Genomic DNA, 15965 nt, shown 5'->3' with positions numbered 1-15965 from the left:
ATTTGGACTCCTTTTATTTCTTGTTCTTGTTCTTTTCCAGTTGCTCTGGCGAGAATTTCCGGTACTATGTTGGATAGAGTGGCAAAAGTAGGCTTCTTTGACTTGTTCCTGAACTTAGAAGGAAAAGCGTTCAGTCTTTCACCATTGAGTCTGATGTGAGCTGGGTTTTCACCTATGGCCCTAGCATCTGGAAGAAGTTTCCTTCTATCCCTAGTTTGTTGTATGTTTTGTCATGAAAGGGTATTTTGTTAAATGGATTTTCTGCATTAATTGAGGTGGTCATATGTATTTTCCCCTCATTCTGTTGGCATGATATATTAAATTGATTAATTTTTTACATTGAACTGTTCTTGCATTCCAGGAGTAAATCTCACTTCACGACGGTGCTTACTCCTTTTAGTGTGCTGCTGAACTCAGTTTCTAGTACTTTGTTGAGGATTTTTGCTTATACATTTACAAGGGATATTGGTCTGTGGTTTTCTTGCAGTGTTTCTGTAAGACGCCGCACCACACTACGAATGGGAGACACCACATGACACAGATCACCGGAGAGGTTCCGCTTTATTACAAAAGGCTGTGGGTTTATATAGGTCTAAGGAGAGGTAGCAGGGCTGAGGTCACCCGTTTATTGGCAAGCTCTTCCATATGTCAGTTCCGGAGCCCAAGAAGTTAATTCTTATTGGGGCTAAGGTTTCCCACCCGCAGGATTTGAACATTGGCGCCGGCGGGAACGTTTCGCGCCAGTGAAAGAAAAAAGAGGAGAAAGAGGGTTGTTAGGCACCATGTTGGGGTTTTTCTCTGGAGTGCTGCTGCCATTATATGTTTTCCCAACAGTTTCTATCTGCTTTTCATATTGGGGTGATGCTGACCACACAGAATGAGTTAGGAAGTGTTCTGTGTTAGTTGTAAGGGAGTATCTTGGACTGGCAAGTTTAAGCAACAGAAATTAATCTCCTCAAAATTCTTAAAGTCTTGGAGTCCAAGATAAGGATTGCTTCTTCAGAAGTCTCCTTGCAGACTTGCAGAAGGCCATTTTCTCCCTGTGTCCTTACTCCATATGTGTTTGTTGTCCTGATCTTTTCTTTGAATCAGAACACCAGTCATAGGGGATTAGAGCTCACCCAGATTACATCATAGTACCTTTGCTAACTTTTTTTTTTTTTTAAGAGAGAGAGATAAATATTTATTTATTTATTTTTCAGTTTTGGGCGGACACAACATCTTTCTTTGTATGTGGTGCTGAGGATCGAACCCGGGCCGCACGCATGCCAGGCGAGCGTGCTACTGCTTGAGCCACATCCCCAGCCCTACCTTTGTTTTTTAATGTTTTTTTTTAGTTGTGGGTGAACATAATATCTTGATTTCATTTTTATGTGGTGCTGAGGTTTGAACTCAGTGCCTCACATGTGCTAGGTGAGCACTGTACCACTGAGCCACAACCCCAGCTCCCCTTTGCTACCTTTTTAAAGGTCTTGCTGCAAATATAGTCACATTCAAGGTATTGGGATTGGGACTTCACGTACAAATTTCAGGGGAACACAGTTCAGACCATAGCATATTCTCTCTTCTTCAGTTTTATTCCAAGTGTTTTAGAAGGGTTGGCCTTAATTCTTCTTGTATATTTTGTAGAAGTCACCAGTGAAGTCATCTCTGATCTTTTTTTTTTTAAAGAGAGAGAGAGAGAGAATTTTTAATATTTATTTATTTTTTAAGTTTTGGGCAGACACAACATCTCTGTTTGTACTTGGTGCTGAGGATCGAACCCGGGCCGCACGCATGCCAGGCAAGCGCGCTACCGCTTGAGCCACATCCCCAGCTCCTGATTCTGATGTTTTTTTGAGGGGAGGTTTTGATTATTGATTCAATGTCCTTACTATAGGTAGAGGAGGATTCCAGTTCTCTCTTCCTGAGCCAGTTTTGGTGGGTTGTGTTCTAGGAATATGTCCATTTCATTCAGTTTGTTGGCATACAGTTGTTCACAGAATTCCCTTATAATCTTTTTTATTTCTGTAAAATTGGTACAATGCCTTAATTTTATATCTGATTTTAGTAATTTAAGTTCTTTCTCTTTTTTTCTTAATCAGTCCAGGTAAAAGCAGTTTTTTTTTAATTTTTGCAAAAACACCTTGCAATTTCTGGTGTAATAGACTTTACTTTTGTTGATTTTCTATCCTCTTATTTATCTCTACTTTAATCCATATTATTTTCTTCTGCTAACCTTGGGTTTAATTTGATCTTTTCCCCCCTAGTTCTTTAATGTGAGCGCTTAGGTCATGCATGTGAGATTTTTCTTTTTCTAATCATACACACCTGCAGCTCTGCAGGCCTCTTAGTATTGCTTTTGCTGCATCCTGTAAGTTTTGTTTTGTTCTTTTCATTTTCATTTATCTCAGAGTATTTTGTAGTGAAATTTGGAATTCTTTTGGGTTTATAGTTTTAAATTTGTACTTTTTTTGGCCTTGGATTTTCCTAAAAAAAAGTTCTTGTATCATCTCATGTTTGTATATATCTAGGTTATGTTTTAACAAAAAAGTACTTAACCAGCCCTGTGGTATAGAGAGAACCCCCTTCTAAGTGAACTATGTACATTATTCAAAAATTTCCCAAGAAATCTAAAGTACATATAATGAGAGAGAAAAGACTATCAATGAATAATTTTAACGGGTCTAGGTACACTCTTCCTTGTGGTCCTTAAGAGAATCCATCAAGATCAGTGTCAAGGAGAGGCTGCAGCCAGACTGAATCTGCATAAAGATCCTTCCAGTTGTGATTCAGTGGATTGCTTTTCTTTCACTGGTGCCCCCACCCCTGCCCCAAAGCCATTTCTCCTTTGGCACCTTCATAGCCCTCCCTCCAGTCAGTTTCTGGTACCATCTAAACACCGCAGGAAAGCATTTAGTAAATTTGTAAATAGGAAGGCACTGGGGGGGTGGGCAGCAGTAGACAGGACAGGACATTGTCCCATCATTCTGGACGCCTTCCAGGTCCTGCAGATTTGCTGTGCTTTCTGAGCACGTTCACTCTGCAATGAGGGGACCTTTGGGCTTGTAGCTCTTGACTAGTCACTTTTTACCTATTAAGGGGATTTCTTCGAGTGATCCAGAAAACAGCTTCTTTAAGAACTCTGTCCTGTTGGTGGCGTGAGCTGACACAGCTGCCTGTTTCCCACTGCAGGTTTTCAAGAACCCTCATGAGGTTGTGACAGTGCTGCTGATCCAGACCCTGGGGGCCTTGGTGCCCTCCCTGCCTATCTGCCTCAGCGCTGGCGTGGAGAGAGCGGGACCCGAGCTGGAGCTCACCAAACTGCTGGAGTTCTACGACACCACTGCCCACTTTGCCAAGGGGTTGGAGGTGGCACTGCTCCCCCACCTACGTAGGCATTCCTTCCTCCCTTCTCCGACTTGTCTTTACTTGCTGTTTTGCAGCTTCTGGGGCCTGGGTTTGTTTCTTTTGCAGGGGACTGTGCAGAAAGGGGAGGATTCCAACACATATGGAAGGTTGTCCACGGAAACTGCCCTTAGGGAAGTGGCTTTAATATACTTGTCTAGTATCCCAGGTATTGTCTAGTGCTTTCTCAGCTCTGGGAACTGATGGACCTTCTGCTGTGGCTTAGCATGTGAAAGAGGCAGGTAGACACAGGTGGCAGGAGCTGGCAACAGGCTTCCCTGGGAGGACAGTGTTCTCTTCATTTCGAGTCACGAAACCTTAGACAGTTCAACCTCAAAAGTAAGTTTGAGGGGACACTTAGGTTGTAGGGGCTTCTGAAGGGGCAACAACAAGTTTGTCGTGACAGCGGAGCTGTGTTAGGACTACAGGTAGCTGTGTGGAAAAGGGCTCTCCTGGTGGCTGAGAGAAAAGCACTCACTCCTCATTCCCATTTGGGGGGATGATGCATGGGATGGTGCATTTTCCTAGCTGTTTTCCGCCTGTGTTAAAACCATCATCAATTTTTAGATATCATAGACCTCGTGACACATGCTGCTGTCAAATCAGGAAGTTGCTTGAGGAAGGCCTTGTTCTGCCATGTGGCTGCTGTGTGTCACTCACTGCGTTTATTTAATAGTGATTCTCTTTAATGACATTTGTGCTTAATTGCCTGGACATTCCAGGGAGTGTGTTTGTTGTTCAGGTTCCTGATGAGTCAGAGGTGTTTTTGGCACACTCGCCTTAGGTGTGGGAGAGGCATGGTGGATGTGGGTGGCTTCCAGAGGACCACGCTGCCCTGGCAGGTGGCTACAGAGTGTGCAGGCCGTGGATCCTGCTGGAGCAGAGTGGGACGAAGGCAGGGCAGGGGACAGGTTGCATTCCGCCCACGGCCATGGACTTTCCTAAGCGAGGAGAACCACCCTCTGCAGAGTCAGATAGAGGAGTGCTTTGTCATCGGCCATGGGAGTACAGATCTGTGACAATGGCTGTGGAAGGTTTCAAAATAATGTTTTGTTTTACTTTTAATTGAAAAACACTTTGGAAACACAAAAAATAAAAGAGAGGCTAAAAGTGACCCATAGCTTCATCACTCAGAGTCACTGACAGCATTGCATTTCTTCCCGGTAATTCAAATGTAAATGCACGTTGTTTTAAGCATTAATAAAAATATTTAGGATGTGCTATATATTTTTATGGTGCTGGGAATTGAACTCAGGGCTTGTACATGTGAGGCAAGCACTCTATCAACTGAGCTCTATCCCCAGCCCAAGATCTGTTTTTTTAATCTATGTTTTTTTAGTTGTGGATGGACACAATACCTTTATTGTATACACACACACACACACACACACACGTATTTTTAAATTTTTTAAAAATTATATATTTAATTATAAACAATTATATTTAATTGTTTTTTAAATTAATCTTTTTTTTGTATAGGGGATTGGACCCATCTGTACTTTACTACTGAGCTATATCCCCAACCCTTTTTTAATGTTTTCTTCTGAGGCAGGGTCTCACTAAGTTGTTGAAGCTGGCCTTGAACTTATGATCCTCCTGTCTCAACCTCCCGAGTTACTGGGATCACAGGCGTGCACCACCGCACCTGGCAGTGGCTTATAATTTTTTAGCCACTATTATAAGTACAACTGTTATGAACTATATTACCCATTAATGTTTAAACCTAATTCTGATTGGTCCTTAGGATAAATTTTAAATTGTAGTCATGAAGAAGTGGAAAATTGAAAGATGTTTTTCCTACTTTGCTCTTTAGAAAGTTTCTGCCAATTTTTGTATAGTAGTGAATAAAGGCACCAGGTCGCTCCTGCCTCTTCCATCGTTGTCAGATTCTTATACAATTAATAATATATCATTTTAATTTACTTCAGCATTAGCAAGTTTGAAAATTATATTATAAAATGATCTCTTTTTCTTTTTTGGTTGCTTATTTGCCTGTTTTGCTTGGAGTTTTAATCTATTTCTTGTTAATATCTTAGAGTAATTTATTTAAAATAGTGTTATTACATATGTTTGTAAAAAGCAACAAAAATATATGTTACATAGTCTCCTATAGTCCTATTTGCTAGAAATAACCATGTTTAAAATTTTGACATGCTCCTAAAAGATTCTTATGTAGTGGACTTTTTCCTATTGTTTATCAAATATATTTCAGCTATATTTTCTAACTTTTATTTTACCTTTAACATGTTTCTGTTATTTTACTAACAAATACCCATACATGATATAATTTAAAATATAAAAGATTATGGAAAAGAAAGCAAATTTTTAAAATGTAACTTAAGTTGATTTTATAGTTAACAAGCAATATGTATTTATTATAGATAAATCCTGAAAATACAAGGAAGGGGAAAAAAAATCATCCTCAACCTGCCTTCTAAAACAGCATTTTGGGATTATATGTATGTGCAGATTTTGCGTATGAGTATCCGTATGTTTATATTCTTAAATTTGGTTTCAGTAGAATATTATTATCACACCCAAGAATTTAATTTTGATTTCATATTGTCAGCTAATGTGCAGTCAGTGCTCGGGTTTCCCCAGTTCCACAGGTGTCTGCATAGCGGCTTCCCCACCTCTGCCTTGCACAGACATCCGGTTCACGTACATACATTGCCTCGATTGTCCTGTTTCTGTAGATTATAATCTCTTTTAATCTACAACAGTCATTTCATTTTTCTTTTTTGTTTTTCATGACATGGACGTTTTTGAAGAAGAAAAGGTCGTTTTCTTATGGAATGCCCCACATTCCAGGCTTTTATTAGTAGATTTATCTCAAACATTTTTAGCAAAACTGTTGCATTGATGCTGATGTGACTTCCCATTGCATCACCTCAGGAAACACATAATGTCGAATTGCCGGTGACAGGTTAGATTAATCACATTGTAAATGTATCCTCCAGATCTCCCCATTGTCGTTACCTTTTCCTCTTTGTAATTATTAGGTAATTTGTGGGGTGATACTGTGAGCTCATAGGAATATGCCATTCCCCAAGAAACAATTGCCCAGTGATATCAGCACCCATCGATGAGCCTTGCCTTAATGAATTCTTACAGTGCTGATTGTAAAATGGTGATTTTGTAATTATATCATTCATTCTACAATTATCTGCTGGCATTCTCTTATGAAGAAGAATTTCCCTTTTTGCCTTTTTTTAAAAAAAATATTTATTTTTTAAGTTTTTTTAGGTGGACACAATGTCTTTATTTTACATTTATGTGGTGCTGAGGATCGAACCCAGTGCCTCATGCATGCTAGGCAAGCACTCTACCACTGAGCCACACCCAGCCCCCCTTTCTGCCTCCTTGATGTCACTATAAATTCATGGATTTTTAAAAATATTTTATTATTTTTTTAATACTTACAAAGAAGCCCACTTGATGGACAAAAATTCATGGATTTTAAAAAATCCAGTGTGTTATGATTTAATTGTTATCATCCTTTTTTTTTTGCAATACTGGGGATTGAACCCAGGGCCTTGTGCATTTGAGGCAAGCACTTTTCCACCTGAGCTATATCCCCAGCCCCCTCATTGTTACCAATCATTTTGATGTCCAAATTATTTCATTTTTGGACTGTGGGTCCCCATTCAGCTGACTCTCATATCTTTTTGGCATGTCTCTAATCAGTCTTTGAATGCTTCCTTGCTTTTTGGCACAGACTATTCCAGAAGCACCTGTGCTTTCCTTTACCCCTCACCTGGAGTCAGCTGTTTTTCCAGGGAGACTAGTTTTTTCTGGTGAAAATTGGTATTTAGAAATGAGAGTCTGAACACCACAGCTGTTCATTGTTGCTGAGGTATCATTACTTCTAGGCTCTTTTGGTGGAGAGAGCTAGGAAATACATATTTTTTAAAAAATTGGCAATTTATACTGATATTTCCCAGTCAGATTTAATGCTATAAAATTTTTACTTTTTGCTTTTTCAAGCGCACTTACATCTCCCATTTCCTGCAGTGAGAATCCTGGTTCCCAATCAGGATACACACATACACAAATATATATGCAATTATTTTTCATGACCACATTCTGGATAGGTCAACATATTTTTAACTTACTCATTCAAACACCAGAGGACTGTACTGGAGTTTAGAAGCTGAGGATGCAAAGATGAGCAAAAGCAGACACCGTCCCTAGAGTACGCAGTGGGAGAGAATCAGGTCGTCACACTTGACGAATGTATGATTAGAAAGTGAGATGAGCACTATCAAGAAAACAGGTGGTCCTAAGCATTTATAATTGAGCCCAACAGAATCAAGCTGGTTGAGTATTGAAGGAATTAGCAGGATGAAAAGAGGTAGGGAAACAGAGGGTCCTTCCACACAGGAGGCTCAGCGTGGGACTGGAAGTTCCTGTGAGGCTGGAAGCCAGGGGAAGAGTGAAGGAGGAGGTGGCTATAGAATTAATATTAAAGATCTGGCATGTGGCACATTTTATCTACTCAACAAAAGCCTTTTAAGATTGTTGGCATCAGTTCCCTCATTTTGTTATTGAGGGAACAGGCATCTGAATGCATAACCAGGGCCTTCACTCCTAATTGCCACCATCTTCCACTTCCTGAGGTCAGGCTTTGCAGGTTCTAGAAAAGATGTTTGACTTCCAGCTGAAGAGCAGTAGAGATCTTTGGGAAGAGGCAAGTAGGGCAGTGATGTGGCCAGGCTTCTGTTGGGGAGTGTTCTGACTTCAGTGTGAGGACAGGTTGGAGGGGAGCAGAGATTGTGAGGAATCAGTCAGCAGGCTGCTGCACTTACTCATCGCCTTCAGATGGCTTCCACAGCCCTGTCCTGGCAGTGTTTTCAAGAACATTCTTGCTTGTACACTGTGTCCCTGCATTATTGTTTGCTCCTTGGGTGTAATCCTTAGAAGTTGAATTGCTGCACTGTAGAATAAGCACATGTACATTTTGGATACAAACATGTTTTAAATTTGTATGTAACTAAACTTGGGCTCTCCTCTTTCCCTAAAGTCCAAGGACACTCGGAAGAGTAAGACGGACTTCCTTCAGAACCTTTCTCTGTAGCAGAACCTAACCCTGACCAGAGTTTTCACTGAAGGGATCCTCAACTACCAAGGGTTGTAGGATTAAGGGGATGGGTGTCTTAATTGTACTTTCAATTGTATTTTCAGCACACAATGCACAAAAACCAAATGTATCCAAATATTTACTGAAATGAGGTTGAAGAAGCTACCTGGAATGATCAAAGCAGATTAACAAAATGTAGACACCCCTGAAGATAAAACAGGAAGAGTTCCAGTAGTGTACCTCTCTCCCGTTGCTCTGTAGCAATTAATTCAGATCCTTTGTTCATTATTGTTTTTAATTTCCGATTCCCTAAAGAGGAGCACAACCTGGTGAAAGTCGTGGAGCTGGTGGATGCCGTGTACGGACCCTATAGACCCTACCTGCTGAAGTACGGCGAGATGGAGGAGAGCAACCTCCTCATCCAGATCAGCGCTGTGCCCTTGGTAACGTGGCAGGGCCACCACTGGCCATTTGGGAAGCATTCTGTGTGCCGATCTTTCGGCCAAGTCTGGCAGAGGGTTGGGGGTGAGGTCAAGTATACAAAGAAAGAGCTGAGCGGGGAGATGGCTTTCAATCCTCACGGGCTCTTGCCATCCAAATGTAAAATGAGGCCGCAAATATGCTACCGGTGTTCCATTTCAAATCCCTCATAGAGATCTAGTAAAATGAGAGGCCTAAATTCTTTGGAAAGCTTACTCTGATTTAGTAACTTTTTTTTTAATAGTTGTAAATGGACACAATACCTTCATTTTATGTATTTATTTTTATGTGGTGCTGAGGATCGAACCCAGTGCCTCACATGTGCTAGGCAAGTGCTCTACCACTGAGCTGAGACCCCAGCCCCCTAGTAACTTATTTTTAAGGGGGACTTCTGTTTATGGAAGATGATGTGGATGGCACAGGAGCTTAACATCCATGGACAGTGCTTTAAGGGGACTGTGTGGGCAGGAGGGAGGGGATCGAGCGCTTCTCCTTTTAAAGGTGATTTTGTTTTCATGTCACTTGAGGTTGTCCAGCATGAAGTGCGTTGACATTTAGGAACTGATCTTACAGAAGTTAAAATCTGCTGCCTCTTGCTATTTCCCCATTTTACCTAGAAAGTTCCTTCTGCTTCAGTTACTTTCATGCTTTTGAGGGAAACATTTTCCTTCTGCTACCTTTTTATTTAGAGTGACTGGTATGGAGAATTAGAGTCCTAGCTTGAGAGCCAGAGGAGGAAGTACTATCTTAATAATCACAGGAAAAGGGGAAAGAGATGTAAAATGTAGGGACAGCCTAGACATTTGGTCATGCTTTTCTGCCGTGAGTTATTTCTGTGGCGTCACTGGCCACATCAACTGTCCTTCTCCATGGGGCTCGGGCTCTAGAAGAGCTGTCCTGGTTGAGGACAGTATTTCCGATAACCTCAAGTGATTTTTCCGGAGAGGAGAGGGCTGGGTGGGCTGCCTGCTTCGTGTTGTCTGTCACGGTATTCTTGAGTCTCACGTGGCTCTTGCTTGTCCACCTCTGACCAGGAGCACGGGGAAGTGATGGACTGTGTGCAGGAGCTGAGCCACTCTGTGAACAAGCTCTTCAGTCTGGCATCTGCAGCTGTTGACAGATGTGCCAGGCTCACCAACGGCTTGGGGACCTGCGGCCTGCTGACAGCCCTGAAATCCCTCTTTGCCAAGTAAGGTTGGGGAAACTAAAACAGGGTAGGCCATGTTGGAAGGCACTGTCTGTCCCAATTAAAAATACACGTGTTCTTTATCCCTGTTGTGAACACTGGAGAAACACTTGTACCTGGGCCCAAGAGGATGTTCTTAAGGATGTTCATTGCAGCATCATTAGTAAAGGCGGAACGTTTGAAGAAACCTAAATGACCATCCATTAGGCAGTGGCTAGATAAGATGCGGTATATTCGTGAGGTAACCCTGTGTGGCAAAGTATGAATTAGACCTACACATATCAACATGGACAGATCTCAAAACAGTATTCAGTGAAAAAAGCAAGTTGCAGAATCATATAGAAAGTTAATATATTATGCAAAAAGAACACAAAATGTAGGGTCCATTTTCTAGAGCAAGGTTGCAGTTTTTTTAAAAAGAGGCAGATAGTGAATATTTCAGTCTTTTTGGGTCTTACAGTCTCTGCTGTAATAGAGACCTTTGCAGCATAGTCCTTTTTGGTGGCACTGGGGATTGAACTCAGGACCTTGCATATGCTAGGCAAGTGCTCTACCACTGAGCCACATCCCCAGCCCTGCACAGTCTTAAGTAATGCAGAAAAAAATGGATGTGGTTTTGTTCCAATCAAACTTTATTTACAAAAAACCAGAAGTGCTGTCCTAGTTCTTTTTTTTTTTTTTTTTTGGTAGTTGTAGATGGACAGAATGCCTCTATTTTATTTGTTTATTTTTCTGTGGTTCTGATGATCGAACCCAGTGCCTCATGCATGCTAGGCAAGCACTCTACCACTGAGCTACAGCCCCAGCCCCTTGGTCCTTTTTTATACTTTAAAAATGTATCTCATATTCCTATCAAATAGTAGTGGGCAGACTACAGCTCATGAATCAAATCTGCTCTGCCATCTGTTTTTATAAATAAAGTTTTATTGGAACACATCCATGCCATTCACTTGCCTGGGACATTTGGCTCCTTCCCACTGTGAAGGCAGAGCTGAGTAGCTGGGACAGAGACCTTGTGACTCAAAAGTCCAAAAGTATTTCCTGTCTGGGAGCTGGTGATGTAGCCCAGTGGTAGACACATGCCTAGCATGTGCAAGGCCCAGGATTCAATCCCCAGTGTAGAGAAAACAACAACAACAAATTTGCCATCTGGATCTTAATAGAAAAAGTTTGCTGAACTTTTACCCCATGTTAGGCAAGACACTCCAAACAGTGGTTATATCTGGGGAAACTGAGACTGTAGTCATAGGAGATTTAGCTTTTTTAGTTATTTTTTTTTTATTTTTTAAAATCAGTGAGCACAAACATATATTCCAATATAATTAAAAATACAAAATAAGCAACATAAGCATCATGCTGAGTGACAGAAGCCAATCACAAAAGTCCATATTATGTCATTCCATCTATATGAAATGCCCAGAGTAGTCAAGTCTGTAAATAAGATAAAAAAAAGGTAGATTTGTGGTTTCCTGAGGCCAGGGGAACTGAGAGAAGACAGCAGATGGTTGCTAAATGGTGTGGGTTTCTTTTTGGGCTGAGGAAAACGGTTTAAAGTGTGGCAGTGGTTTTACAACTTTGGGAATACGCTAAAAACTTGTTGGATTGTGTTCTTTAAAATGGGTGAGTTCTGTGGTGTGTGAGTTATATCACAGTAAAGCTGTTACTGAAGGGTCTGTGGGTGTGGCTCAGTGGTTGACTGTATGCTTTGCATGTGCAAAGCTCAGTGTGCATGCCTGCATGTGTATGGGCTTAGACACACAAACACACACACACACACACACACACACGATGTTTCCCAAAGGAAAGGAAAATAAAGGGAAAGTTAAATTACATTTTGTCAGAAAGAAGAAAAAGAAAGCTGTATAAGGCTGGATCCTCTGACCTGTTTAATTGAGGTGCAAGGGTCCTCAGGAAGTTATAGGCTCCAGTCTTAGTTTATAGACAAGTACGTTCTTAGGCTCTCCAAGGGACCTTCCCTCGCAGTGTGTTCCATAAGGAAGTTGCCCTGAGTCTCAGAACTCCCCGTATTGAACTGAAGCAGTTTTGCTGGGGGAGTTTAGAAAGCTCTTGTCATTCCAGAAATACCAAGCTCACCCCTGGGAGATCTAAGGGCTGTTGAGCCAGAGCCCTCAGTCACTGCCATGAGCTGTCACCACCTTCACAGGGCAGCTCCAAGTGTCGGCATTAAGGCTGGAACTGTGCCCAGATGAGCCCAGATGTGTTCCCAGAAAAAGAAAAGCAGCAGCAACAGCAACAAATTTAATCAAAGTTTTAACTCTTTCATGTCACTATCAGGATTTTGTGAATGGAAAGATTTTTTTTTTAAATATTTATTTATTTTTTTAGTTTTCAGTGGACACAACATCTTTGTTTGTATGTGGTGCTGAGGATCGAACCCGGGCCGCACGCATGCCAGGCGAGCGTGCTACCGCTTGAGCCACATCCCCAGCCCTGGAAAGATTTTTTTAAAAAATTTTTTTAGTTGCCAATGGATTTTTCACTTTATTTGTTTATTCATATGTGGTTCTGAGGATCGAACCCAGGGCCTCACACTTGCTAGGCAAGTGCTCTACCACTGAGCCACAGCCCCAGTCCTGGAAAGATTTTTTAAAAAATATTTTTAGTTGTAGATGGACACAAGACCTTTATTGAGTTCCTTTAGCTTTTTATGTGGTGCTAGGGATTGAACCCAGTGCCTCATGCATGCTAGGCAAATGCTCTACCACTGAGCCACAACCCTAGCCCTGAAAGATTTTTTAAATTTTGATCTAAGAATTTTATTATGAAATAGCAGAAATGATGCTTTTAGAAATAATTCCCCCTAAAATATGAAAAGACATAAAAATGTGAAAGTCTTCTCCCTTCCTAATCACTTTTTAGACCTCATGAGTAACTAAGTTTTGAACATTTTGCTTTTAGTTTTCTGATTCTTCCCTGCAAACTTTAAGGAAAAAAAATTTTAACAAACTTTAAATGTTGTCTCCACATGAAAGGTGAGGTCTTGAGATTTCTTAAGGCTGTTGCTCTAACTCCTGCTTCTCTGAGCTTTTGCTACTTACAATTTTGCTTTTAGTTCTTCTGTTCATTATTTGTTTACTTTGTTTTTAAAAACAATATCCATATTAAAAATTCAAACTGTATGGTGAAATCAGGTCATCTCCTCTAGGAGGGAAGATTTACTAAAATAGCTAAAGTTTATACAATTAGTCAGGAAAACCAGGTTGAAGCTAACTCCATCAGGGTTCAGATGGGACGTGGTTCACTGGTGAGGCGGGCTTGGGAGGGTGTTTGGGGCACAGGGGGAGGGAGGAGCAGACGGGCCTGGCTTGAACTAGAGGGAAACTGTAGAATACAGCAGGCGATGTACGATGTACTGGCCACAGAATGAGGGACTTGGCAGCTGTGGTGGGTGGGAGGGCCCTGGAATGGGACCAGCCTGGGCTCAGGTCCTGGCACTTACTGGTTAGGATCTTGAGCATGTCACCAGTCTTTTCTGAGTCTTAATATCTTCCTTCTGAGTAAATTGATGATAATAATACCTTCTTTCCATGGTGGTTTTGATATTAAGCAAAGCTTGTAATTAAAATCCCAAACACAGAGACTCTGTGTGTAGACATTTGGAAATGTGCATAGTGAGAGAGAGTTGGAGAGTTTGAAGACAAAAATAATGTGGTAAAGGCTACCCTTTCATCTGAGATTTCATGATAAACCCATTTTGAGTTCCAGATGGAAGGATAATGAGATATCCTGTCTGCTCACCTTCCCCCGGGACGCTGTCAGGAACTTCTGCAGAGCGTGGGGACAGTGCATGGCACATTCTTCTAATGCATGCTTGTCATAGTTGCAGGGTGTGACCCAGTTGTTTAACCTCCCACAGCTGAAGCTGGTGTTCCTGGGCATTGCCCTGCTAATTTGCCCTTGAGGCCCAGGCTCCCTAACAACTAATTCCCTCAGGGAGCTGTCCCCTCTCTTGATGGGTAGGGAAGGTGCCATCCCTGGAACACGAGTTTTGTAGCTTTCTGCTTTAAAGCCCGAAGCCTGTGTGGAGGGAGGAGCAGTGTGGCTTGCAGGTGGGGATGTGGTCTGAGGTACTTTCTTCCACTTGGCTCCTTGAAAGGCCTTTCTCTCCACTGCACACACTTACTCTTCAGGCCCTGGGCTTCATGTTCTACCTCCCTCACTCAGAGCTTTTGATTTAGAGGGCAGAGAGGGAAAGCTGCTTGTGATGTACCCAAAGTCACAAGTTTTTTGGTTTCCAAAGGCCAGAACCCTCACTTCATCCTTGCCACCACCAGACCTGCCCAAGGACATGAACTGATGTGTTAATGTTCCAAGAAATTTAAATCCTTAGAAACACCACCCATCCCACATCAACAGTCATTTTATTCTTTCCAGAGAATGTATATTATGTCATTTATTTAATTTTATCACCACAACAATTCTGTGAGGTGATACAGAAGACATCATTAAATCCACTTTAAGGATGAGGAAACTGAGGCCCAATGACCCAGAGGCGCTTGTCCAACAGTGCCAGGCAAGTGTCATTCATTCAGGAACTATTTCCAGTGTCTCCTTTATGCCCTGCCCAGTGCTAGTTCCTCAGGACCCATCATGAGTTACAGAGGCACAGTCCCTGATCTCACAGACCTCTCAGGCCCCCACAGCAACAGGCACTGAGCAAACACACACACACACTGAGTTGTTTGATTATAGCGTGGAGGGTGCAAGGAAAGAAGCATGTTCACACAGCGAGGGCAGGCTGCGGTCCATGAGGGAGGGTCTTCCGGCTTTGAGCCCACGTTTACCATCCTGTGCTGATGAAGCCGGGCCCTTGCCTGCTGTGGAGGTGTGGTCGTCTGCCATGGCCATTGGGTCTAAATTCAGGGGATTCGCTTACAAAAGTACCCTGAATGTCCGCAGCTGCCCCACAGTGTCGTGTGTCACATTTGGTTATTACAGTAGACACGTGGGTTTCAAAACAGTTCTTCAAATCTGCTTCCAAAGACATGCATCTGTTAGAATGAGGGGAATTTACCAGCACCCTCTCTTGCCTGATTGTCATTGGAGTTGACTTAGTGGCTGTCACCTTCCTCTTCATCTTGAGCATCTCTCAAGGCTGCCCTGCCAGGTGGTTAGGATGGTCTTGCCACAACGAGAAGGCATTTTTGTGGTCAGAGGTTTGTTAGTGTTCTCCTCCCATGGTGGGAGCCACTCGCAGACATTCTCAAGGTAATCAGCAATTTGTCCAAAGCTGTGGAATTGCAGGCGTCTTTGGAGTGGCGGAGTTTATTCACACACCTGTCATTTTTCCGCTTCCCTCTAGGTATGTGTCCGATTTCACCAGTGCTCTCCAGTCGATACGAAAGAAGTGCAAACTGGACGATATTCCTCCCAACTCCCTTTTTCAAGAAGACTGGACAGCTTTTCAGAACTCCATTAGGTAACATGGGGGTTGCAATTTAAGCATGGCCCTAATTGTACAATAAATGTGTTTATCAGGTGTTTTTTTTTTTTTTTTAATCTCACTGCCTCTTTTATTTATTTATTTTTCTAAGATTACTAGGGATTGAACCCAGGAGAGCTCTACATCCCCAACCCTTTTAATTTTATTTTGAGATAGGGTCTTGCTAAGTTGCCCAGGTGACCTCCTGCCTTGGTCTCCTGAGTAGCTGGGATTACAGATGGGCGCCACTACACTCAGCTTTTCAACTGCCTTTTTAAAAAAGCTAGTACTCTGGATTCCAAAAACACGTCAATAAACAAAAACCAAACCAAACCAACCAACAGCAGCAACAAAACACCAAAAAGACTCCTCCGCTCATAAATTAAAGT

At 42.0% G+C, this 15965-nt stretch overlaps 1 protein-coding gene and 1 long non-coding RNA gene across 3 annotated transcripts in view; one reads left to right on the top strand and one right to left on the bottom strand.

Annotated features, from left to right (window-relative positions):
* Cog7 (component of oligomeric golgi complex 7) overlaps positions 1 to 15965 on the top strand; it is a 64089-nt gene that overhangs the window by 22743 nt on the left and 25381 nt on the right. For both annotated transcript variants that reach the window (XR_006853973.2, XM_046454647.2), the window contains exons 7-10: positions 3175 to 3373; positions 8783 to 8910; positions 9982 to 10136; positions 15457 to 15573. Coding sequence is in view for 1 of the 2 variants with exons in the window: in XM_046454647.2 (XP_046310603.1) it covers positions 3175 to 3373; positions 8783 to 8910; positions 9982 to 10136; positions 15457 to 15573 (599 nt within the window). In the remaining variant the exon portion in view is untranslated. The remainder of the gene's footprint in view (positions 1 to 3174; positions 3374 to 8782; positions 8911 to 9981; positions 10137 to 15456; positions 15574 to 15965) is intronic.
* LOC124099514 (uncharacterized) lies at positions 4764 to 15463 on the bottom strand. Its single transcript, XR_006853974.2, has 2 exons — positions 12016 to 15463; positions 4764 to 10380 (listed from the first exon to the last, which is right to left on the bottom strand). It is a non-coding gene; the product is annotated as an uncharacterized LOC124099514 (long non-coding RNA).

This window comes from Marmota monax, unplaced genomic scaffold (assembly GCF_021218885.2).
Source record: "Marmota monax isolate L192 unplaced genomic scaffold, Marmota_monax_Labrador192_F-V1.1 WCK01_AAM20220418_F8-fsc00086, whole genome shotgun sequence".
NCBI lineage: Eukaryota > Metazoa > Chordata > Mammalia > Rodentia > Sciuridae > Marmota > Marmota monax.
This window is presented reverse-complemented; position numbering and strand designations above follow the sequence as displayed.